The sequence below is a fragment of the Patagioenas fasciata genome, chromosome 27, assembly GCF_037038585.1.
Source record: "Patagioenas fasciata isolate bPatFas1 chromosome 27, bPatFas1.hap1, whole genome shotgun sequence".
Taxonomy (NCBI): Eukaryota; Metazoa; Chordata; class Aves; order Columbiformes; family Columbidae; genus Patagioenas; species Patagioenas fasciata.
The window spans coordinates 6,251,952-6,276,793 of record NC_092546.1 but is presented as its reverse complement, the minus strand read 5'-3'; the positions used below and the strand labels follow the sequence as shown (position 1 = coordinate 6,276,793).

General features: G+C 52.4%; 3 protein-coding genes across 6 annotated transcripts in view; 2 read left to right on the top strand and 1 right to left on the bottom strand.

The window, feature by feature from the left end:
* Window positions 1–21: 21 nt before the first annotated feature.
* Window positions 22–13,294, top strand: SIN3B (SIN3 transcription regulator family member B). Its single transcript, XM_065858274.1, is given in 20 exon segments — window positions 22–83; window positions 85–286; window positions 760–866; window positions 1,278–1,431; window positions 2,354–2,614; window positions 3,002–3,145; window positions 3,391–3,513; window positions 3,893–3,982; window positions 4,405–4,523; window positions 5,025–5,232; window positions 5,518–5,634; window positions 5,950–6,188; window positions 6,884–7,067; window positions 7,285–7,879; window positions 8,331–8,500; window positions 8,971–9,144; window positions 9,366–9,458; window positions 9,764–9,858; window positions 10,159–10,363; window positions 10,722–13,294. Coding segments are annotated over 20 exon segments (3,573 nt in total). The 3' UTR covers window positions 10,953–13,294.
* A 2,695-nt stretch (window positions 13,295–15,989) lies between these two features.
* Window positions 15,990–19,977, top strand: F2RL3 (F2R like thrombin or trypsin receptor 3). Its single transcript, XM_065858360.2, has 2 exons — window positions 15,990–16,982; window positions 17,629–19,977. Exons 1-2 carry the CDS (start codon window positions 16,886–16,888, stop codon window positions 18,702–18,704), a joined length of 1,173 nt encoding a protein of 390 aa, XP_065714432.1. The 5' UTR covers window positions 15,990–16,885; the 3' UTR covers window positions 18,705–19,977.
* CPAMD8 (C3 and PZP like alpha-2-macroglobulin domain containing 8) overlaps window positions 19,644–24,842 on the bottom strand; it is a 41,056-nt gene continuing 35,857 nt past the window's right edge. For 2 of the 4 annotated variants that reach the window (XM_065858357.2, XM_065858356.2), the window contains exons 42-43: window positions 23,191–23,359; window positions 19,644–23,037 (exon numbers count right to left, since the gene is read on the bottom strand). In XM_065858357.2, the coding sequence (XP_065714429.1) occupies window position 23,037; window positions 23,191–23,359 (170 nt within the window). In that variant the 3' untranslated portion in view covers window positions 19,644–23,036. The remainder of the gene's footprint in view (window positions 23,038–23,190; window positions 23,360–24,842) is intronic. The other 2 variants (XM_065858359.2, XM_065858358.2) reach the window with 2 other exon arrangements.

The following is a 24,842-nucleotide window of genomic DNA, read 5'->3' as shown; positions in this document are numbered from 1 at the left end:
GTTCCTCAGGCCGCTCCCGCCATGACGGTTGAACGGCCGGAAGCCGCGCGCGCTCCCGGCGGCCGCGAAGGTTCCGGGCCGGGCGGGCTCGTGCGCGCTGACGCAACGCTCCGCACGCGCTGACGGCGGGGGAGGCGGGGGGGGGGGGGGGGGCGCGGCGCGGCGCGCGCGCTGCTGCCCGACTCCCAACATGGCGGCGGGGGGCGGCGGCGGCCGCGGGGGCAGCACCCCACGGTGGGGCGGAGGAGGCGGCCGGGCCGCGGCGCAGGAGAAGCTGCCGGTGCATGTGAGTGCGGCGAGCGGGGCCGCCGGGATTCCTACCCTGTCCCCCCTCCCACCCCGCCAAGGGCCACCCCCCGGGACGGCGCCGCCGGGAGCTGTCCCGCCCGGTCCCCCGCGGGTGTCCCCGGGCCGTCTCCCCGCGGTGCCCCCGCCCTCCTCTCCCCCCCGGTACCGCGGGGTCCCCTGGGGCCTGCGCCCTCCTCCCGCGGTACCGTCAGCCCCCCCAGGCCTGTTCCCCGGTTCCTGTGCCGTGTGCCCCCCTCCCCGGTACCGCGGGCATCCTCCCGGGGTCTTTTCTGCTCTCCCCGGTGCCGGCCCCGCCCTCCCCACGACCCGCCCGGTACCGTGCGCCCCTCCCCGGGCTGCTGCCCCTTCCCGCTGCCGTGGGGCTCCGCCCGGTCTGTCCCTCCGTGCCCGGGGGACCCGCTGTCCGCACACCGGGGTCCCCGGGGCCTCACCCGCGCTCTGGCCCCGCAGGTGGAGGATGCGCTTTCCTACCTGGACCAGGTGAAGATTCGCTTCGGCAGCGACCCCGCCACCTACAACGGCTTCCTGGAGATCATGAAGGAGTTCAAGAGCCAGAGGTGAGAACCAGGGCGGCTTTGGGGGGGTCCCAGGTTCACCCCGTCGTCCCACCTCCTCCAGCACGTTGCAGGGGCTCTGGCCAGCCCGTCGTTGTCCACACGCGAAATCCACAGGAAAAGACAGGTGTATTTTTAGTTGCCGCTCAGCCTGGCAGCTCTGGGGCGATGCCAGCGTGCCCATTTCGGGTGACACGCACACTCGCATCCCCTGGCTGTGGGTGACGCTCCCAGCACGGGGCTGCAGCGTTCGCTCCATCTCCTTGGGCTAATATTTAGGTCCAAGGTTCCTAAACTTGCTTGTTAAAAAATGGCATTGCTAAGAAGCCAGATGCTTCACGTACCTCTGTCATTTTCCAGGCGTAACTCGTGTTTCTGATTTGGACGCAAGTAACAAACACTTCTCCATTTCAGCATCGACACACCTGGGGTGATCCGACGTGTCTCGCAGCTTTTCCACGAGCATCCCGACCTCATCGTGGGATTCAATGCTTTCCTTCCTCTGGGCTACAGGATTGAAATTCCAAAGAACGGGAAGTTAAGTATCCAGTCACCTTTGAATAGTCAGGTAGGTTATAGAGCTCACGTTCTGTAAATCAGTTCTGTTACCTGTGTCACTCTTCACATCTCTTGCACACGTTAGGCTCTGTAGATTTACTTGTATTGCATGTTGCTAAAGTTTTTACACGGTTTTTGAAGTGTATTATGAGTGTAATATAAATTTAACTATTAATTCTCAAACCAGATGTTAGTTCAGCTTACACAAGAATGATATTCTTGCGTGAAGTGTCACTTCAGTCACATCGGAAGTTGTAATTGGCTTGACATATCTCTGTAATTTCGTAATACGGGGTGTGTGTAGTGACAAACTTCCAGGAGAAATCCTGGCAGAACCACATTGCCAGCCCTCCACGGAGGAACTGGGAACTGCGTTTAGGTCACAGGCAAAACATCCATGTCAGGTATTGCCATGCGATTGCAAACATCCCGCAGTGAAACACGCTGTTATAATACAGGTGGGTACATACCGGCCTCAGCTTCTCTTTTGTTGTTGTCGTGTGGTTGTGGAGGCTGAATTCTACTGATAAACTTGTGGTTTAACTCTAATTAGTAGCAGTAAATATCTTTCAGATCTCGGTTCCCTTAGATCTCTCTGTTGCTTAGAAATTCAGCGTCTTTCAGAGCCTTACGTTGTAATACGGTTCTTAAAACTGCTGGTTCCTCTGGAATAAACCAGCAGCAACGGGAATCGCGGTGCGTGGTGTTTGGGTAATGGATGGTGGATAAAGGCAGAAATGAGGCAGATGCTTCATAAGCCAGATACAACTTAGGGGATTTTTTAAACTGATGGTGCTAATAAACCAGGCAGGGAAATGTATTGGCTAATTAAATACTTTTTCCCCTTCGTGTGGTGATCTGTTTGTAGCTCAGCAGCGTGAAAACCCCGCTGCGGGTGGGTGTTGAACGCGCAGCTCTGTTTGTGCCCGCAGGCGCCCGCGGAGCCGCCCGGCGCCGTCCCCGGCAGCGGCCTCGTGCTGCATTACTCCCAGGAGAACTCGCACAACCACAGCGACTGCGCCGAGGAGCTCAGGCCGCAGCTCCCATACAAAGACGACAAGTCCCAAATTCCTCTGGAGTCCGACTCCGTGGAGTTCAATAACGCCATCAGTTACGTGAATAAGATCAAAACGCGTTTCCTCGACCATCCGGAAATTTACAGATCCTTCTTAGAAATTCTTCATACTTACCAGGTAAGAAGTCTGCCGTTGAGGAGATTTGGGTCTTGTGCTGTAGCTGTTTGAGCGGTTGTTGTCGATTGAAGCGTCTCCCTGTTGAACAGGCTCACACAGCTCCCAGCCCTTTGTCCAGCAATTGCCTCAGATACTCACACAAAATGACCAAAGCGTGAGAACTGAAGAGCTCTGAGGTGTGAAGGGGTTGTCTGTGGCTCTGTCTTCACCAACTTTCAGTTGATTTAGCGATACTTTGTGCGAGAGGATTCACTGGAAGAACCCCGGGCTATCCGGTCGTTAGTTCAAGTTGCATAGCATATATTTTTTGGCCAAGTTGATGAGTTTTCTTGTGGAACGAGGTATGGTTTTGACTCTGTTTAACATCTGTGCGTCTCTGTTTTTCAGAAGGAACAGCTGAACACGAAGGGCCGGCCTTTCCGAGGCATGTCGGAGGAAGAAGTGTTCACGGAAGTGGCGAATCTGTTCAGGGGACAGGAGGATCTGCTTTCGGAGTTCGGGCAGTTCCTCCCGGAGGCCAAAAGGTCCTTGGTATGTGTGTGTAAAACAAGGCAGAATATTGAACATTCTCTGTATGCAGAATGCGTAAAGAAGCTTTAGGGATGCAAAATATTATGGAAAAACAGCCAGTACGTGAACTTTGCTCCTTTTCATTGTTTGGAATGTCACAGAACAGGTGACTTAGCTACACGTTCTCTCTCCTGTTCTGATGCATTGGGTTCTTTGTTTGCACCAGTCGAGAAGAGAACACTGAAAACGTTCTTCATTTACCTCAGTTCACAGGAAATGGGCCGTGTGAGGTGAACAGTGTCCAGAAAACCGAGCATGAGAAGAATCTGGAACACAGCAAGAAGCGATCCAGACCGCTGCTGCTGCGGCCCGTGTCCGGCCCCGCCAAGGTACACGCATTGTGTTCAGTAATTGCTGGGGGAAAGTTGTCATGAGGAGCATCTTTGAGGTCTGTAGGTGTTATCTTAAAAATAATAATTACTGTAGAAAAAGGGAATTTTTAAAGAACGCTTACATGTGGGTGGTAACATTGAATACAAAAATACCACCTTCTGGAAGGGGCCGGTTTGTTGCTTCTGCAGGTAAATCTTCATTTGGAATTCTTTCTCTAGTGATCCTTGTATTTGTTCTCCTGAGCATCGTGGAGGCCTCGACACAGCACGGCCTGGGGAACAGCGCGTTTCAGCCTTTGCGGAGTTGTTCCGTGTCAGCCAAGGGGAATCTGATCGGTTTGAGTCACAACGTTTTAACTGCTTGTTCTCTTAACAGAAGAAAATGAAACTGCGAGGTACCAAAGACCTGTCGGTAGCCACGGTGGGCAAGTACGGCACGCTGCAGGAGTTCTCCTTCTTCGACAAGGTCGGTGCTGGGCCTCTGCTAACGTTCCGGGGCCTGATTTTCAACCATTTATATGGTTCTTAATTGCTTGCTTCTCTGTGCAATCTGTGTGCCAGCACTTGGCAATTCCCTGATTTGTCAAGTGATAGAGAGAGAAAATAGATGGGTTTGGAAGACGAATAGAAACCAATAATTAACCTTTTCCTGAACGCTTGTCTCTTACAAACCCGTTTTTGTCTACCTTTCAGTGATGTTTCCTCATGGTACCATCTGCAGTTACCAGATTATTCTTTGAAACTGGGCGTTTTTGTGCAATTTTTACTAATATGTCGCAGTGTAGACAGGGGTTTGTCGCTGTGCCCACGGTTCAGGCCACTTGGAACATGAACACTGAACAAATGTGTTCAGGCGGCGTGACCATTTCTCTCCCACCCGTGCTGTAGGTGCGGAGGGTGCTGAAGAGCCAGGAGGTGTATGAGAACTTCCTCCGTTGCATCGCTCTCTTCAACCAGGAGCTGGTCTCCGGCTCCGAGCTGCTCCAGCTGGTCACACCGTTTTTAGGGTGAGTTCCTGACTGTCTTCTCTGCTTTGTTGGACTTCTGATGGCTTAGTCTGTCACTTTTCAGTAGACTTTGTGAACTTTGTTACTTTAGATTTAACTTCAGAACTATCTCCTAGGTAGTGTGCAGGACATTGAAGGCTTATCCAAAAAGAGGAGTAATAAAATCGGAATGTTTTAACATATCTACGCAGCTTTTACAGAGCGTTTTGGGGAGGATATTTTCCTCTCTGCGTCCAGTCGACAGCCTCACAAGCAGCAGAATACCCAACATTACACTAAATCATTGGGGACGGAGAATCTCGTGGGTTCTGGGGGGTGATCTCTGTTCACGCTCCCCGTGCCAATCTCTCTGAATATAACCCAGGGTGAATGTGCAGTTCAGAGCTGTGGGAAGGATGACTGGGTCTGGCTCTGCTGCGAGCCGCTCGCGCTCTTTTCTTCCAGTGAAAGGGGAGAAAATCAGGGAGAAATAACAAAATCCGCTTCCTTGTGTTTTTGAAGGAAATTCCCAGAACTCTTTGCGCAGTTCAAGTCTTTTCTTGGTGTGAAGGAGCTTTCATTCGCTTCTCCGCTGAGCGACCGCTCTGGGGACGGAATGAGCCGGGAAATCGATTACGCTTCCTGCAAACGCATCGGCTCGAGCTACCGGGCCCTGCCGAAAACTTACCAGCAGCCCAAGTGCAGCGGGAGAACAGCCATCTGCAAGGAGGTACCGCGGGATCCACCTTTTGTGCATTCTCTGCTTTTCTGCTGCTGAGCCAGCTTCTCAGAGCAGTTATTCGTCCCATTTATTGAAATGAGTATTCCCAGGCATTTCATTAGTTTTATCTAAACCCATCTCAAATGATATCTTTGGCTTTAATGTCTTTCGAGTCTGTGTGCATACAGAAACGTGTTCCTATAGACAGACTAGAACATGAAATAGGCTGAAACGAAGAGAACGGCGCTGGGCCCGTGCGGCTCTGCTCAGTGTCGCGTCTCTGCGCTGTTGCAGGTGTTAAACGACACCTGGGTTTCATTTCCATCCTGGTCTGAAGATTCCACTTTCGTCAGCTCCAAGAAGACGCCGTACGAGGAGCAGCTGCACCGCTGTGAAGACGAGCGGTTCGAGGTACCTCCGCCTCCCCGGGGAGGAAAACCTCTCGCTGGGAGGATTTTGACTCAATTCATTCTGCTTCTCTTCGCTGGTTTGAGCTAGAGTTTTGTTTTGTACTTGCTTGGAGTCTAACCTTTCTAGGCGTGAGTCCAGTTCTAAAAAGCACGTTACCTTTGGGAGAACGGGTATATCTTCCTGTAGGAAACCTTTGCTGATGCTTCTTAGCTCCACCCAGTGGGGCCGGAACGCACAGCACAGCCCTGAACGCCGCCGCTCTTCGTTTTCCTTCGCATCTGTGCTTACCCAGTGTCTCTTGTGGACTCTCCGCAGCTCGATGTTGTCCTGGAGACCAATTTGGCCACCATCCGCGTCCTGGAGAGCGTGCAGAAAAAGCTGTCCCGCCTGACTCAGGAGGATCAGGAGAAGTTCCGCCTGGACGACTGCTTGGGAGGAACGTCGGAGGTGATCCAGCGCCGGGCCATCTACCGCATCTACGGGGACAAGGCACCAGAGATCATCGAAAGTCTAAAGAAAAACCCTGTTACTGCGGTTCCTGTTGTTCTGAAGAGGTAATTCCCCTTCTCCTGGGTTCACTGGGGTCTTTAAGAAGCTGATCTGGGATGGTAAAGCCTGATTTTCGCCAAAATTAAGCGGCTTTGTTTTCACTTCTGTAGATTTTAATGCAGAAGTAGGAAATAGAGTAGGTTTTTGTTAATTGTAAAGCAACAGATGTTTTAGCAGATGTTTAGAAATACCTAGAAAGATTTCAGGAGCTTATTGAAAATGCTTCTTTCTGTGTTTAAAGTTCTCGGGCCTGTGCTTGAAGCAAACCCACGATTTTTGGTTAGATTTGGAACTGAGCCGTTTTGGAGTTTGAAGTCCATCGTGTTTCTCTGCCTTTCTGGTGGGTGGTTGTGGTGCTTCAGTTGCCATAAAAACCAAACCAAACCAAACCAAACCAAACCAAACCAAACCAAACCAAACCAAAGGAGCTCTTTGCGATTCCGTGGAGGAGCTCTGGGAGAAGGCGCGAGTGCTGGAAGCCGTTGTGGATTTCTGCCCCCGAGCATGTTTAAACACTGTTGTCTGTAGACGCTGTTTCAAAGGATAACTCATCTTTGGTGGTGGTGCTGTATTGATTGATTGATTACTGCCAGGAACACTGGGAGAGTTTGGTGCAGGACAGTTGGCTACACTAAAGAGGCTTTTGCGTGTATTTCTGCGCTTGTCTCTTTGAACTGAAGTGGATTCTACGCTTCCGCAGGTTGAAAGCGAAGGAGGAGGAATGGCGAGAGGCCCAGCAGGGCTTCAACAAGATCTGGCGGGAGCAGTACGAGAAAGCCTACCTGAAGTCCCTCGACCACCAGGCTGTCAACTTCAAACAGAACGACACCAAAGCCTTGCGCTCCAAGAGCCTGCTGAACGAGATCGAGAGCGTCTACGATGAGGTGCGTGCGCTGGTAACTCATCCGTCCTGTTTGCCCTTTGTTTGGTGTTATCCAGACGGTTGCGTGGCACCCGGGGCCTTGTTGGTGTGGAGCGCTCTGGGGAGTTCTCGGGCGAAAAGGCCCGAGCACAGCGTTAATCCTGGCTTATTTCTTCTGGCAGGAATGGCTCTTGAGCATGGAGTGGAAGGATCTTTATCTGTTTGTCTCTTGATTACAGCATCAGGAGCAGCATTCGGAGGGGAGAAGTTCGTCCACCAACGAGCCTCATCTTATCTTTATCTACGAAGACAAGCAGATTTTGGAAGACGCGGCGTCTCTCGTCAGCTATTATGTCAAACGGCAGCCTACGATCCAGAAGGAGGATCAAGCCACCATCCGGCAGATAGTGCATCACTTCATCCCGGAGCTTTTTTTCTCTCAGCCCCCTGAGCACAATATTTCTGAAGAATCGACAGACGAGGACAGAGAAAACCATCAGGGGCAGAGCCTGGAGACGCCCGAGCTGCGGAAGAAGCACGTGCCTGGGCCTCCGAGCAGTCCCGTGGAGGCCAAAGCCGCCTTCTGCGATGTGACGGCGGCTGAGCCCCACAACGCCCTGGATGACGTTTACAGCCTCTTCTTTGTCAATAACAATTGGTATTTCTTCCTCCGCCTTCACCAGACTCTGTGCTCGAGGCTGCTAAAGATTTATCGTCAGGCTCAGAAGCAGCTTCTAGAATATCGGACTGAAAAAGAGAGAGAGAAACTCCTTTGTGAGGGAAGAAAAGAGAAAACCAATGATCCAGCCATGGAACTAAGGCTGAAGCAACCAAGTAAGAATAACCTGGGACATAGTTGGTTCTTCATGCTCTGGTTGTTAGCGTTCGATTTGTAGATCTGAGTCACTGAGCCCAGCAGGCAAGTCTGCGAGGAGCACAGAGGCGCAGACCTCTGCTGTCGTCGTGGTTTGTGGACACAGCAAATTGAACAGGATAGCGTGTTTGTCATTTATCTTCTGAGGGCTCTCGTGCATAGTTCATGGAGCCTTCGTGCACACCCGCTGTTGGCAGCTGTTCTGAAGGGTCTCGCGTTAATCTGTTGCTTAGATCTCAAAGCTGACCACACAAAGTGGTCACAGAAGCACATGAGATCAAACTGTTCCAGTCTCAGCGCTCCTTACCATGATCTGTCCGTGAACACGTTAGTGGTACTGAATGTCCCGGTGATGTCCCTCGTATCTTTTGGCTTCTCTTTGCCTCTTACCTCCACTTTTCCCCTCCGCAGGTGAGGTGGAGCTGGAGGAATACTACCCCGCCTTCCTGGACATGGTGCGGAGCCTGCTGGACGGGAACATCGACCCCACGCAGTACGAGGACACGCTGAGGGAGATGTTCACCATCCACGCCTACATCGGCTTCACTATGGACAAGCTGGTGCAGAATATTGTCCGCCAGGTAGCTGAGTGTTTATGGGCCGCACTTCTCCCTTCAATAGCCAGGCGGGTTTCTGACACCCCTGTAGTGCAAGGACGCACTAAACTTAAACAAATCCATAGAAAAGTGATATATATGTGTAGGGGAAACACGCTAACAGAAGTTCGGTGAGATAATTCAGCTTCAATACGGGGACCATCTTAAGGGATTTACTCTTCCTGGCCTTTTCCAACATTTGTTAAGTTCTAGGCTTTCCAAAATTCTTCAGTTCCCAAAATACACCTAAGACAAAGAGGGCCAGCCCTTTTAATTCAGATCTAGCTGTAGTTTTGTTACAGCCCCTCACTCTTCTCTGCTTCTTTTATTGCAAAGTAATGAAACAGGCGAAGTCTCCGGGGGGAAAACTTTGTTACTTCATGCGAGGCGTGGTGCTGTGCTGAGCTTTGCGCTCCTTCTGTGAGCTGCTGACTGAATCCCCGTTTTCGTGGCAGCTTCACCACCTGGTGAGCGACGACATCTGCCTGAAGGTGGTGGAGCTGTACCTGAGCGAGAGGAAGCGCGGAGCCGCCGGGGGGAACCTGTCCTCCCGCTGCGTGCGCGCCGCCAAGGAGACCAGCTACCAGTGGAAGGCTGAGCGCTGCATGGCCGATGAGAACTGTTTCAAGGTGAGAACTGGCTTGGGAAAAATGGGTTTGGAAGCGACGTGGAGAGAGGGCACCAAAGCGGGAGCACAGGCAGGAAAGCGGGGTGCTGTATTGGCTCACTGAAAAGCCCCGCTGCTTACTCCTCTTCTAGCTTGGACTGGTTGTCCAAATGATTCATGGATATCCAGCATTTTATTGGGAACCCACGTGGCCAATATCTTGTGCCTGTACCTTTACGACAGGTGATGTTCCTTCAGCGGAAAGGACAGGTGATCATGACCATTGAGCTGCTGGATACGGAAGAAACGCAGACAGAGGATCCTGTGGAGGTCCAGGTGAGATCACAGTGACTGGAGTCTGCTGTACCACAGACAAAGCAGGTGCTTGAGAACGCTCTCCCGCTTCCCTGTTCCAAAATGTGAGACTTGGCCAGGAGGAGCGGTTTGCCTGGGAGGGGGGAGATTCCACGTGGGGCTGTGGGCGCTGACAGCAATGGGAGTGTTAACAAAAGACTTCAAACGTAAACCAGCTCGGAGTTGAGTGTGGTATCGGCAGCTGCTTAAAAAACAGCTTGGAAATGAACCAGTTCTTTGCAGTGATGAGAACGAAATCCGACTTGAAATTTGTGTGTCTTGTGTAGCACCTGGCGAACTACATGGAGCAGTACGTTGGGGTGGAAGGAGCTCCCAACAACCAGAACGACGGCTTCCTATTGAAACCCGTCTTTCTGCAAAGGTGAGCGGGTTCTCCCTCCCGAGCCGCCCCCGCAGCAGCTGCTGCGGCCTCCTCTGCACGCGTGGCCGTGGCTTTAGGGGATTTTAGGTGATGACACAAGCATCTCTCGGGAAACACACGCACCTTCGAGGTCCGGAGGGGCTGCTGGAGCCCAGCGCACCACGTTTAGAGTGCTGAAGGAAAAATGTATGACCGCTGAGATTGGAAATACAAATGTTATAGTTGTGCTGGCAGCTCTGCTAGCCGAAGATACGGATAACCAAGCGTGGTATCCGCTCCCTAACCCTCCTTTTCTTCTAGAAACCTCAAGAAGTTCCGCAAGTGGCAGTGCAAGCAGGTGAGGGCTCTGCGCAGCGAGGTGAAGAGCTCCTGGAAGCGGCTGATCGGGGTGGAAAGCGCCTGCAACGTGGACTGTCGGTTCAAGCTCAACACCCACAAGATGATGTTCATCATGAACTCGGAGGATTACATGTACCGGCGGGGAGCGCTGTGCCGCGCCAAGCAGGTGCGCGGGACGGCTGTCGCTCTCTGCAGCTCGGGCAGCCCCAGGGGTTGAGGCTGGGGGCCAAAAGTTGGGTCTTGGGGCTGAATTCTTGCAAACTACACCCAGAAGTTGCTGCTTTGTGTTGGACGGAGGGCTGGTAAACGCTCTGTGCTTTGGTTTAGTCCAGCAGCCTTTACTGTGCAAATTTTAAGGGGGAGTGGCAAAGTTTAGGGAATAGAGATCTTTAAATGCGGGTATGTGGTCTGGTCTTCTTTCGGTTGTGTTGTGTTGGAGAGCGGCCGCGTCTCAGACCTACAGAGAGGCGACGGGTTTGGCTTTCCCAGACACCTCTCGGTGATCCTCACTGTCCCGTTCTCAGGTCCAGCCCATGGTGCTGCTGAAGCATCACCAGCAGTTTGAAGAGTGGCACAGCCGGTGGCTGGAGGAGAACGTGACCATGGAGGCGGTTGATGTTGTTCAAGACTGGCTGATGGGAGACGAAGACGAGGAGATGGTGCCGTGCAAAACAACGTGTGAGACGGTGAACGTCCACGGGGTCCCGGTGAACAGGTACAGGGTTCAGTACAGTCGCCGGCCAGCGTCACCCTGAGCACAGACTTGTTCCTGCGACCACGCCGAGTAGGAGCGTTGCTGGTGAAACACATTTACTCTGAGAATAGCGGTGGGAATGCAATGTATGTATTCATGATATTTATCCAAACAGCATTTTACTTTGGATTATGATGTATTTTCCATATGGCGTAGACTTGTCTCCTTGCAGTGTAATCCTCCAGCCGTCACGGAGAGACTTTTAACAGCTTTGTGGGACGAGGGCTCCCGGCATCGCCGCGCACTTTTTGGTAGTTTCCTGGTGTTCCTTCCAGTGCGTACTGGAAGGCTGAGTGAGGCAAACTGGGCAAACTGCCGCTCGTGGCTTGGCCGGAGGTGGAGCTGGGCTGGTGTTGGAGCAGATGTTGGCAGCTGCTTCCACTCCGAAGGGTTTAACGTTCCCTATCTTCCTGAATTTGTGGCGTCTTGGAGCCTGCAGAACTCTTCAGTGTAACCTCCAAGTGCCGGGGGGCTGAGAGCACCTCGGCACAGCCGCTTCGTTATCTACGTGTACTAATGAGGCAACAGGTGCAGTATCTGTTACTGGTGCTCTGGGGAGAGATGCCAAAACTGAGAGGAGGGTGAGTGGCATACGAAACGCTCCGACTCTCAGCAATTTCAGTATTTTGGAGCACGAGCCAAGGGGAAGGAACTTTGAGCCGCAGCGATTTGCAGCGCGAGGCGCCGAGGCCCATCAGCTCCCGCCTCCGTGCTCCGTGAGCTCACCGCCTGCTGTGGACCCTGCTGGATCTGGAGCTGCATGGAGCGCGTGCCCGGGGAGGAACGTCCGTCGTGAGGTCTGGCCTGTTTTACTTTAAATCTCCTTTATTTTGCATGTTGATGGCAGCCTCCGCAGACTCAGGCACTTCGTGTTCCTTGCGCACTCTGGACTCCGTGGTTCTGCTGGGTTGTGCCGCGCAGAGAACAGCAGCAGATGGAGCTCTTGCCGCGCGGTTTGCGCCGGGCTGGAGGTTTGTCCCGGATTGCTGGCCGTTTCTGCTGGGTCAGCACAGCTGCTGTGTTCGCAGCGACACATGGAAATCTGTAAGGGGCAGAGCTGGATGCAGCCACAGCGTGCTCGACGCTTTTCCGCTGAACAGCTACTCTTGAAGCTTTTTATGAAACGAAACCTAGCAAAAAAACTACCCTGAACCGTGCAGAACACTACGCTGTTAATTGTCTGACTTCAGTCTATTAAGAAATCAAGAGAATGGAGTCATGTCTGTCCTGCAGCCCCGCCGCAGCTTCGCTGGGCTGTCAGGGGCCACACTCCGTGTGTCGCACACGTCGCGTCTCGAGGCAGGTCCGGCCTCCGCTCCGCTCCGCTCCCAACTCTTTCCAGGCTTTTGGGGCAATAACCCCCTCAACCCCGTGATGTTTTGTGGTTTTGATTTTTAGGTTGTAATTTCTGCCAGACAAAGCAGCAGCAGCCTGTAGGATCTGTCCTGGGTTGTTTCCACTGTACAGCGTTTGGTTTTGCAATTGTCTCACTTGACAGTAGAAAACTTGGCCTCGGGGGTACGTTTAATAGAAAACTGTACTGACTCTTTGTCTTTTTTTTTTTTGCAAACTAATGGGTAGGAAGGGAGGCGGGAGGCCTTGGTTCCTGCCCTTGCACAACCGCTGCCAGCGAGGGCTGTTCATCCACAACTCATGTTCTCGTTGTCTGGGTCTGTTCAAGTGTTGGTTACTGAAAGGATCTGAAGGTTCTTCCCCTGCCCTGCAGGGAGGGGTGAGGACGCCGAGCGCGTCGTCTCGCCAGGGCCCCGGAGCACAGAATATTCCCCTCTTTGCTTCCAGACAGCTCCACGAACCCACCTCTCCGCTGCCTTGGGTGGAGATGACAACCGTGCCAAATTTTATGGTTTTATGATACAGAAAAATGTTTACTAGAAAATAGGTTGCAACTCGTGGCTTAAAACGCGTTTGATTCCAAGTGTGCCGCGGCGCACGAGGGCGACGCGCCCGCGCGCCATCGTCGTCCATCTCCCCATTTTTAAGTGTACTTCAGGTATTTTTAAGCATCCTTATTTTGTAAACCTTAATTTATAATGCGAAGGGATGGAGTGAGGCTTGGGCCCTGCACAGCGCCGTTGTCTCCAGAGGAGGGCGGGCACACAGGAGGGGGATGCAGCGCTGGTTGGGAGCAGCTTTGCTGGGCTCCGGGGTTCAGCTCCACGCTGGGCATCCACCCGCGCCACCTGCATTCAAGAGTTTGTTCTTCCATTTTTTTTGAAGGATCTTTGCTTTTGGGCTTGTAATTGCTTTGCCAGCTCTTTGAATGTAGTTTTTTTAATATTTATTTGCACATTCGAGTCAAATAAAATATTGATTTTAAAAGTCTAGCGGCTCTCGCTGTTTGAAGTTTGCTGTAGATCAGTTTAAACTTTGTGACGGTCCCAGGGAGTTGCCTTGCACCTGAAGCTGATTCGGTAGAACAGTGCAGAGGTGCAGCCGGAGGGGCTTCCCTTGGAGCAGCCGCAGGGCGATGGAGCAGGCAAAGCTTCGACCTACGCGCACGGGGACGTTCACCTGCAGGGAGGACACCAAGCTGCTGCCGGCGGGATTCCACGTGTGCTGCCAGGACCTGCGCACCCGTGGGGGGGCAGAACTGCTCTGTGCAGAAGCCGTGGTTCGCTTTGAAAGCCCAGCGGTGCCAGCGCAGCACATCTTCTAGCAGATGGGTTTATTTGCAGCAGCACCTTTTGCCATGAGAGGTGTGGTGCAACAACAAGGTCCAGGCCTGGCCCCCCATTACTCGCACGCTAAAAACCAGGCGTTCAAGGAAAGTGACTGATTACAGTCCCGAAATCTATAAGCACATCTGCTCCAGGTTAAGACAATACAACTGCAACCATGAAAAGAACCCTCCGCCCGCCTTTCGCTCAACCTCCCAAATTCCTGGGTAATAACATGTGGAGCTGTTCCCCGCGAGCTCTGCGCAACAAATGGACGTGTAGATTCTGCAGATGAAGCCTGCGGTGATGTGACCCAGATCTGATAGGAGTTTCCTTTACATCACCCTCAACACTTCCGTTGCCATAACAAAAGGCGACTCCGCTTTCTGGGCAGCGCGTTGCTCGCTCGCAGGGAAACAGAACTGTTGTTCTCCTAAGAACAATCCTCCGATGCATCGGTTGCTTGGGATGGTTTGATTTAAGCGCTGGTGGTGTCCTGGAGGACATGGGCCGCCTTACCCCAGGCTCTCTGTGGAGATCTGGACTTGTCCTGTGCTGGGGAGGAACGATCGGAACCAACAGCACCCGAGAGCAGCCGGAGCGAGACCCCGAGAGCTTGGGACTGGGTTCTGATGAGAACAGCGCTCAAAGTTCAAGGCAATGGCAAAGAAAAGTAGCTTTAAAAAGATCTTCCAGGTTTGCAGGATGGAATAAGAACCAATGGTTTTCTAAATTAAATTGAAATTCCTAAAGGAAGTGCTTGAATTCAATATTTAGCACTTCAGGGCTTTTTTGTTAAACCGTTTTTTCCGTATCACAGCGATGCACAAAGACAACATGTGTGTGAGCATTTGTGCTTTTCTTCCTGCTTTAGCCGGGGACTAGAATTAACTCGGCCTCACTGAAACCAAAGGCACGGACCAGAAACAGCAAAGCCCATTATTTGCCCACTAAGTTTTGCTCTTCCACACCTTAAAAGACGCATGGGACAGACCAGGTGGTGTTTGTGCCCTCCCTCCCAGCTTTCCAACCCCGGCCTGTTCTCCAGCGTGACAGCGTTTGGGTTCAGAGCCACGGAATCAAAGCGCCTTGTCCCAGGAGATGAGCTATTGCACAATGAATGACTTCTCAAACCAAACCGTTACCCCACAGGGCAGGGATCACACGACTTAAAGAGAAGTTAACAGGCCGTGACAAACCTCTGGCAACAGGACCTTCAAGCAAGCTGTTCTGCATCTAAAACAGTCACTAAAGATCACACAGCATCTGAAAAATGAAGGACACGGCAATGAGTAACCCCGCTCTGCTCCCCTCCAGAGACCTGGCCATAGGAAGCAGGGCTGTGATTTGCACACTATCTGAACCTGATTGTGTCTCATTTCTTGCATGCAGAGCATGGAAAGGATCCTGGTTGAGGCATGGAAAATACGTGGCCGCGTGAGTCATTCTGTAATGGTTCATAAATCCTGAGAGAATCACAAAAGCAAAACATCTAAGGTTGCATCTTCCCCGTCCCTGCCAGCGGAACTCCACCTCAACACGCCCGGCACGGGGATGGGGGAATATGGTGAAAGCAAAGGAAATAGGATCATTTTCTCCTTGGAATAGAAGAATCTCATCAAACAGCAGCCAGGCTCAGATTCGCAGCCTTCACAGAAGAGGCCATTCATAAAGCGGGGAGAAAGAAATGAGCTGCTCCTTGGGTTGCCAAACCAAATTCACAGCTCCTGCTGCCCGGCTCCAGCTTCTGTCCTCGCTGCCGCACAGAGCCGGGCAGGGACTGCAGAGCAGAGCCCCAAAAAGCAGCAACCTCGCCAGCTCCGGCCTCCTGCCCCGCCGGGACTGCTCACACCGCGGCGACGGGAGAGGATTTGGGACTTTCCCAGCAGAGCACGGAAGGGATTTACACTCCCAAGGAGTTTGAGTAGTGGGGACCAAGCAGCAAATGATGCTATAGGTAACATCTGCCAGTGCCTCCTGCAATGGTACAGAATCATGGAACAGTTTGGGTTGAAGGACCTTCCCAGCTCCCCCAGTCCCCCCTGCCATGACAGGGACATCTTCACCAGCTCAGGTTGCTCAGAGCCCGTCCAGCCTGGCCTGGGATGTCTCAGGGATGGTTCATCCGCCACCTCTCTGGGAACCTGGGCCAGGCTCTCACCACCCTCAGAGCAACAATTTCTCCCTCATGTCCAACTTGAATCTCCCTCCTTCAGTTTAAACCATCACCCCGTGTCCTGTCACAACTCACTACGTGAGTCGTTTTCCCCGCACAACCAGCAGGTCCGGGGCAGCAGCTCTGAGCGAACGCGGAGCGCTCAGCCCTCGCGGGGCTTTGTTGGGTGGAGGCTGCACATCTCTGGAAAAACACAGCTCCTCTAGGCTAAGAGTGACAGAAACTCACCGTTATCTGCCCAAAAGCAGAGGCTTCCTGTGCACCCTTGTCAGGCCCCGGGGGTTTGTCAGCGGAAGCGCCGTGTTTCTGCCAAGCCGGGAGACCCGTCACTTTGTACATGATGGCACTTCAGGATGGGGCTGGTTCTTTGGAATGCAAATAGCTCCGAACCACAAGACTTTTGGCCAACCTCTGCAATGACATCGAGGAAGAAGGCGCAGGAGCTTTGTCCCCTGTTCAGCCAGGGAGCAGAGGCAGAAATAAAGAAACAAGAGAACTCTGAAGGCTCAGCCTGATCTGGGGACTGCAAGACGGCCACTAAAAACCTTTAACTGCCGCAACACGAGCCCTGGGCAGTCCCTGGGAGGTTTGTCTGGATGTGCAGCCCCCCCTGCGCTTCGTTTGTGTTTCTGTGAGGGGGTGATGCCCTCTCAGTTTGCGTTACCAGACAGCATTTGAATCAGGGCAGGGGGAAAGTCCTCGAATCTCCCACAGAGCTGCTCGGTCTCTCTTGGGTGGAAGGAGTCTTGACACGGGAGGTCAGGAGTTCAGTTTACACTCCAAACCAAATTCAAACAGCATCAAATCTGACCACGCTTGTTATTTCCAGGAATATCTGGAGCAGGAAGGAGGCCCAAATGAGTCACTTGAGCCACTGGCTAGCTCTGACGTGACTTACAGCCCCAATGTACGCGGGATCCGGACACGTCCGTCCCTCCCCGTCCCTTGGGCAGCGGGTGTTGTGACAGCCCCCCGGACTCCGCATCCTTCGCCTGGTGCTTCCGCGAGTTAAGGGCTGGAGAAGGAAACGCGTGAGCAGGGTGAGCGCTGCTGCCCGTCCATCGCGCGTCCCACACCGCCATGGCCATGGGGACCCTCGGGCCGGGGCGGCTGCCGCGTGGGCTCCTGCTCTGCTGCGCCTTCTGGGGACTTTGCACGGCCTCTCCAGACTACGACGGTGAGTGCGCATCTTGGGGTGAAAAATTGCTGGTTCAGAAAGCACTGGGTACTTAGTACCTTTTTAACATCCCTGAAAACTCAATTTTTAAAGCCATCCCATGGGAGCACACTCTAATTGAGATTTGCACGTGCTGTAGTTGGAGCAGGAGGTGACAGAAGGTGATATGGAAGAGAACGAAACCAGGGTGGAAAAAGCTGGGAACAGAAAGAAATTTTAGATGAGGAGTAACGCAGAGAGCACTTGAACACAACATCCGTAGCTAAAGGTCAGACTCCCACAGCCTTGACTTTACCTGGAGCAGCCCCAGATCTCAGGGGTCCTGTGAACGCTGGGCAGAGGAATTGGGTTCTGGTTCCCCAGGCCCCCTGATCATCGCCCAACATTCACAATCAGCTGTGGGATGTGGGGAACCACACGCCAGAGAAATGGGGTGAGTTTCCAGTAAGGCTGCTGTTGGTTACTCCTGCACACCTCATTCTGTTCACCAGCTTTTTCTACTCATCACACAACAGCATTTTACAGAATACGCCCATTTCTAGGGATCCCAACCTAAAATGCAAGCCGTAGTGTATGGGGTGTTACATGTGTAGCCTGTTCTGCAGAGTACAAGGGTAGCAGCATGTAAGAGATTGTTTTCTGTCAGATTACTCCCAGAACAGCACCAACGAGCAGGTCACGACACCGGAGATCACGCCGTGTCCCCGAGCCATCCCTGGAGAAAAGGCCACCATCAACAACGTCACGTACCTGCTGCTCCCCGAGGCCACGCGCTCGCAGCTGGGCAGCGCGGTCACCGTGCGGCTCATCCCCTGCCTCTACACGCTGGTGTTCCTGCTGGGGCTGCCCTCCAACGCGCTGGCGCTCTGGGTGCTGGCCACCCGCTCCGAGAAGCTCACCTCCACCATCTTCCTGCTGAACCTGGCTGCCGCGGACCTGCTGCTCACCCTGGTGCTGCCCTTCAAGATTTTCTACTATTTCCTGGGGAACAACTGGCCCTTCGGGGAGGGCCTGTGCCGGCTCAGCACCGCGTTCTTCTACGGCAACATGTACTGCTCGGTGCTGCTGCTCACGTGCATCAGCGTCGACCGGTACCTGGCGGTGGTGCACCCGTTCTTCTCGCGCTCTTTCCGCACCCCTGCGTTCGCCGCCGGCGCCTGCGCTGCCATCTGGCTCTGCGCCGCCGTCCTCACGCTGCCCCTGACGCTGCAGCAGCAGTCGTACCCCCTGTACGGCGCGGACGTCACCCTCTGCCACGACGTGCTCCCCCGGCACGAGGACGAGGGGTTTTACTTCTACTACTTCACCTGCCTGATCGCCTGCGCTTTCCTCGCTCCGCTGCTGGTGATGCTGTTCAGCTACTGCTCCGTGCTGCGAGCCCTCCTGGGCAGCGGCAGGAAATACTCCTACTCTATCAAGCTCACGGCTCTCGTGCTGTTCATGCTGGTGGCCTTCTACACGCCCAGCAACGTCCTCCTCCTCGTTCACTACTCCAGCTATAACTCCAAGCTGTACGGCAACCTGTACGTCGGCTACATGGTGAGCCTGGCCGTCAGCACCTTCAACAGCTGCGCCGATCCCTTTGTCTACTACTACGTGTCTGAAGATTTCCGCGAGAAGGTGAGGAGGAGGCTCTTCAGGCACAGCAAACAAAACGCCGCGTCCCTCAAAACCTCCAAGGAAACACTCCCTCCAAAGAGCTCCAAAGATTCCCTGGTGTGAGGCTGCAGCCCAGCTCCCCGGGCACTCACAACGTACCGTGGGGATGAGACGAAGACAACACCGGCATCCCTCGAGCTTCATCCAGAGCAGTGAGTGATATTTCCCAGGAAACAAATCCTTTCTCCTGCCTGCACAGCTAAAATGGAATAAACCTCGGCCACATGGTTCCTCGCGAGGTGCGGGGTCCAGACAAGACGTGGAGTTCTGAACACAGATACATCTGCAGCTTCTCGCCCGTCACGTATTGCCAGGGACACTCTTACCTAGCTCTGGTTTTCCTAACGCGCTTTGCAGATCAATTGCTACGCGTGTTCTAATTTCCTTTCTGTGCTACCGACTTGCTCGCTGTCCTTTGCCTTCACCTAAAACTGAAAAAGAACAGGCACTTGCAAAACCAGATTTCTAAACATCTCAAAAGTACCAGGAGGTACCTATGTGAAAGGTGCTGTCCTGAACCCAAATATTCTGTCAAGAGAATGGAGAGCACCAGCTTTTCTAACAAATCCATTCCTGGCTTTGATGAGTAAGCAAGGCCATAGTAATGTCAGTCGGGTTTTGGTAACAAACATAAAAATCCTACTCACCAATCCCTCTATTTGCAAGTGGCTCTCGGCAGCCACAATTTCTTTGATGCAAAGATTGTATTAATGGAGGTTTTATTTTAAAAAATTATGTCTCTTGAAGGGAAACATTAAAGAAGGAATTGAGAAACCCCTTGCTCTAGAACTCCATGCTTCGTTTACTGGGGCATGCTGCAAACTGGACAACACGCAGCCGGCCCACCTCCTGGACACAAGTAGGGCACATCCAGCAAGGCAGACACTGAGCAACAAACCTCCTCAGAGCTCCGGGATTCCTTAGTCTTACTGGTACAGACACTACTGTCCTCACCATAGCGAACTTGCAGCCTACGATATGAACAAGAAGAGGCAGACAAGATTGTCTTAAAACCAGTTTTTAATAAAATATTTATCATAATCTAAACCAAACCCTTTTCCGGACTCAGACTTGCTAAGATTTGCGTGAACCAAACAAAGACGGTGACAGAACCTGGCGCGTCCATGCACGCGCGGAGCGAAACGCGGGTGGAACGCGAGGCCGTGTCCTTGGGTGCGGCCCTGCACACCTGGACGCGCCAGGGCAGAAACAGCAAGTATTATACTAAAAAAACCACATCCCAGCTGAGCTGAGGTTTTCTAAATAGATGATCTATACTCACAATAATGAAAACCAGGTTATTGCGCATTAAATGTCGATAGTTGATGTCAGCAAAGCAAGTGCTGTTGTTTCAATCATGTTCTTCGAGCAAAATGAACGTTCTTCTGGTATTTGTTTTCTAACGAGGCTGATTAAGAAAGAGGGAAAGAGGCAAGACCAAAACACTTGGACAACAAAGAACAAGGGAACTGTTGCTTTAAAATAAATACCATGGCAATGATTACTCTGCATAATGTACAGTTACAAATTATATATAAATAGTAATTTCCTTGAAAGGATTGCAAGCAAAAATCACTGATAACTACACTGCCGCAGCTATTCAGTAACATAAATCGATGGTAAGGAGGAATCTCTGTGTCTTACAACCCCACTGGCACTTTTCTCCTTTGCAATGAGGGACCATCAGAAAAATTCCTTAAATAAAATGACTTTTTAAAAAAAACAACTACGGAAAGGAGTTAGTTTGGTGTGGCAAGACCGGGGGAGGCGGAGGCTGCCAAGAGCAGCCGGACCAGTGACCTCTCTGACAGTGCCCAAGCTGTGAAGAAGCGCCCAAGGTGATGTCGGCTCTAGAACCCAACACACACACAGACGGTCCTGTCTCTGCTCTAGAACCCATCTCACACACATGGTCCTGTCTCTGCTCTAGAACCCATCACACACACATGGTCCTGTCTCTGCTCTAGAACCCATCACACACACACGGTCCTGTCTCTGCTCAAGGACACTGAGGCTGCTCTGCCTTTACTTGCTGAGGTTCCAGGTCTCTCTGGCTTTTCTTCTAGTGGTAAAACAGGAGCAAAACTCCTCTGTCTCACAGAGACCCACCCAGAACAAGGCCGTGACTGATGGGCTGGCACCAGCGGGAGGAATTACTGAGCTGGCAGCAATGGGGAGATGCCTGCGCCGTGAATTAGTGCGTTACATGTACCAGAGCTTGAGGAAAGTGAATTAAGTCAGGTTTAACACTTGGCTGAAACCCCCTACTTTCATCGCCTGGTCCCTGGCGGTGATGCTGTCTGACTGCCCAAGGAGCTGCGAGAGGACCACGCAATATAAAATCCAAATATCTATCCAGAAGTATGCAACGGATGAGACAAGGAAACTAGAGCAGAAAGGGACAGAGGACAGGAGGCTGAAGAAGCCAGAACACAGGCTCCATCTTCTGTGGAAAGCCGGTCACACTGACATGACCAGGGTGACTAAAGGTCTCATTCTCCCTGACTCAAAGCATTAAATAGCTGAAGCTGGAACCAGCAACCAGCAGGGTTTGTATTGTGCAGCTTGGATATTTAGAAAAGAATAAAACCCACCGCTTGTTGCAGCTCACACCAGGTCTGTTATTTACCCAGGGGATAAATATTGACTCAGTCCTGTGTGTACACAATAGCCAGTGTCTGCCAGGCCGGTCGCTTGCAGGAGATGGAATTTAGTTCAAAGGCATCTATGTACCTGCCAGACAGGAACGCGGCTGCCAGCGCTTCCCCTGCGCGCGTGGAGGCCGTGAGGACACGGTCAGCCCGCGCACGCCGGAGGGACGTGGCAAACCCTCTCCCGAGCAGCGGTGGGTACGTACGGGCAGCACGGCCACGTCCAGATCCGGCCGGGAGAGCTCGGAGCAGCCGCAGGAAGGGCTGGAAACGCGCCAGCAGAGCAGCTCGGAAACTTCTGGGAACTCAAGACCCAGACCCTCACCATGTCAACTACATTCTGCAAATATCTGGGCCCAGACAAAAAGCACTGGAAACTACACATGCCCAGCTCCTGGGATACCTCCTGTTTTGTCCCCATGCGGACATTTTTCTGGAACAAAACTGCCTTGATTCTGGAATGGAATGTCTATACTGGGGTATATTCTTGTCAAGGTTCCTGTGTAAATAAGCCCCAAAAATGAATGGAGCTGGGCTTTTTCCTGTTTCCATTCACCAATAAACACCCTCAAAAGGAGTTTCCACCCTACTCTGGGTCCTGGTAACAATAGAAGTGGGAAGATAAAATATTAACACTATTTTGCAACAGGCAATTGCATGTAACTCCTCCAAAGAGAACAATGCTGCTCCAGGCAGGAAGGGAAACCAAAAACTCTTGGCTCCTGTGCTTTTGGAAACAGAAAGCTTTTGTGTTTTAGTTTTTACCACGTTGCTTGGGGCAGGTTGGTCTGAGGGAGTCCGGCCTCTGCCACACCAGGGATTTGCACAGCCCCGCAGAGCCTACGTACAGATTCCACACCCAGAACAGCCATTGCACAGGGACCCTAGCGGGAGCAGAACAAGAGCCAGCGGTGGGGTCAGGGAAGCATTTCAAAGGGCTGCACCTCGGCTCCAGCTTTATTTTGATGTCACCAAGGAAGAAAGGGGCTGAGAAGGCTCAAGTGGCCTTATCAGCACACAGCGCAGCGTGAAGAAGGCTCCCCCACCTCACCCTCGGCACGGGCGGGGTTGGCAAAGCCCCCAGCTCAAGCCTCAGCCACACGGTGGACAATGAAACCTTCCAGCCCTGGCAGTGGATTTCAGTTTTCTCTTGTAAACTGTACCTCCCAACAACCTTCCTGAACAAGGACTCACGAGGGAAGCTTTTCTCTTGTGAGACGGTGTTGTGGGTGCTGTAGATTTGTGAGCTGGGGAAGGTGATTAACCTCTTGCTGTGTCATAATTGGCAAAACACACTGACTTTTATTATTATAATTGGAGAGAAAACTTCTCAGCCATCTTTCCTCAAACAGCAGTTCAGCTAAGCACAAGGCCTGGACTTAGCTTCTAAATGTAGCTAGGAAATGGCGTGTGCGGTATCCTGATAGCAGAGAGAACACTTGGAAATGGTCTATAGGTTTGAATTCCAGCCCCTGTTTGCTCACCTAGGGGGCACAGCACACTGCCCTCCCATCCCTGGCAGTTCTCCCGAGAGGATGCACAAAAGGCAGGAAAATGGACAGAAAAAGAACGCTGAGTGTCCCCCTTAGCGCTCCAGATCCCCCACGGGGTAGCAAAGCCTACAGTTCTGAGTGCGTCGGGAAGTAGTCATCATTCGGTTTCTGTTCTGCAGCAGGTCATCTGTAGGAACAAACTCATACAGGACTTGATTCGGAGCCTCTTCTCTTCCTTTAAATTACGTATTTCTGTTGAAGAGAGAACAGAATGAAGAAAAGTCACTTTCCCATCCTTGTTAGAGAGTAAGCCTGTTGGAAGAGTTTTGAGGAATGTAATACATTTGACCTGAGTTAATCCACGATACGTTGACTCTCAAATCAGATTTATGATCCCCTGCTCACCATTCTACTGTGGTCACTACCTCCCGAATCTTGTCCTCTTCTTTCAATGTGCTTGCTGTTGTCAGTTCTGCCACAACCTCAAAAACGTCGCCTTCTGCCGCGTAGGGGTCTGGGTCGTATTCGTAGGAGTAGTACGCCAGGTCTGTCTGCGGCGGAGGACCTTCCTCTGCTGGAAAGGGAACCGCAGAACCTCAGCTTGTGGTTTAGCCATAAAACCTGCATTTCAGCATCATATACTGCATGACGGAGGAGGAGAATGACACCAGAGGAAAGATCTGCTTCAGCAGTCACGCACCGCTGAGAAACCTCCATCATTTAAGACAGGAACAGACAGATCACAGGCAGAACAGCTGTTTGTCCTCCCTGCACTGCCTGCAGTCCACAGCAGACACGGCAGTCGGTCACCCCGCACGCATCCCTCAAAACCTCGCTGTGGGGGGCGCTTGCTCACTGTCCGGAGGCTACGACTGCAAGATAAAACTTCGAGGAATTTCAATAGGTTCCTATTTTCTAAACTGTTCCTCGAGCCAGCCCAGCTGTCCACCTTTCCTGTTGCCTTTCTGCACACACTAATCCAAAGCAAAGCGATCACTGAAACACAGTTGTTGCAGGGAGGAAAATTCCTCCTTCTCCTGCCCTGCAAAGTTGGCTTTATTTACAGAGAACACTCATCAAGGCCTTTGAAAATGTTTGTTCTCTAGAAAGAAAATATCTGCAGGCTCTTCCCTGTTGCCTCCCACATCCTCCCAGCAACGGGCTCAGCCCCCGGCAAGGGGACGCCTGCCCAAAGCGGAGTCAGGCTCTGCTTTCGCTTCTTCTTGGCCTCCTCCGTGCGAGAACCTGCCAGCTCATGAGCTCGCGCTATGAATGGCTGATTGCTATCCACCAGGGATGGAATCAACATCACAGACCTCGCTCTTCCCAGGAATGCAGCGCTGGAGTCGAAGCAAAGATGAAAAGCCGACATTTCCCGCTGCATACAAACCACTCCCCCACCTCCAAATGTCTGTGCTTGGGCCAATGTTTGCTGAACGCCGATGGGGTGAAAGGAAAGATGGCCCGTGGCCAGTTCAATCAATCCTCAAAGAACCGCGGCCCTGGGAATAACGCGCCTGCCAGGGCTGTTGTGAGATGAGCCCACCTGGAAGCAGAGTTCACTCTGATGTTCCTGCTACGAGCGAGTGATGGGCCATGGTATTTAATTGGTTTTTTTAATAATACCACCACCCAATACCACAGTTCCACCAAGAATTCTCTTCCAGCTGCTGGCACTTCTGACTGCTAGAACAGAAGTGTACAAGTGACGCAGCGTCAGCACCGCAGCAGCTCTGAGACCCCCAGCTCTGCCGCCCCACGCTCAGGCACCGCTTTTCCAAGCCCACAGAGGATCAGAGCATCACCATGGTATCAACCTGCCGCCTTCCAGCAGAGCCAGCTACACGTTCAGCACTTCCTGCAGGGATTCAGGCAATTTCAGGAGAGTGTTAATGACCTATGGAAGTGATCGAAGCACCACTTCAGAGAGCTACCGAGGATTCCTGAGGCTCTGAAATCCACCCAGGCTTTTGGAAGGTGTTCTGAAATGCTTCGACAATGCTGCAAGCAGCGCTGCATCCAAATTTTGCCCATCTCCGTGCACCAGTTTATGTTCA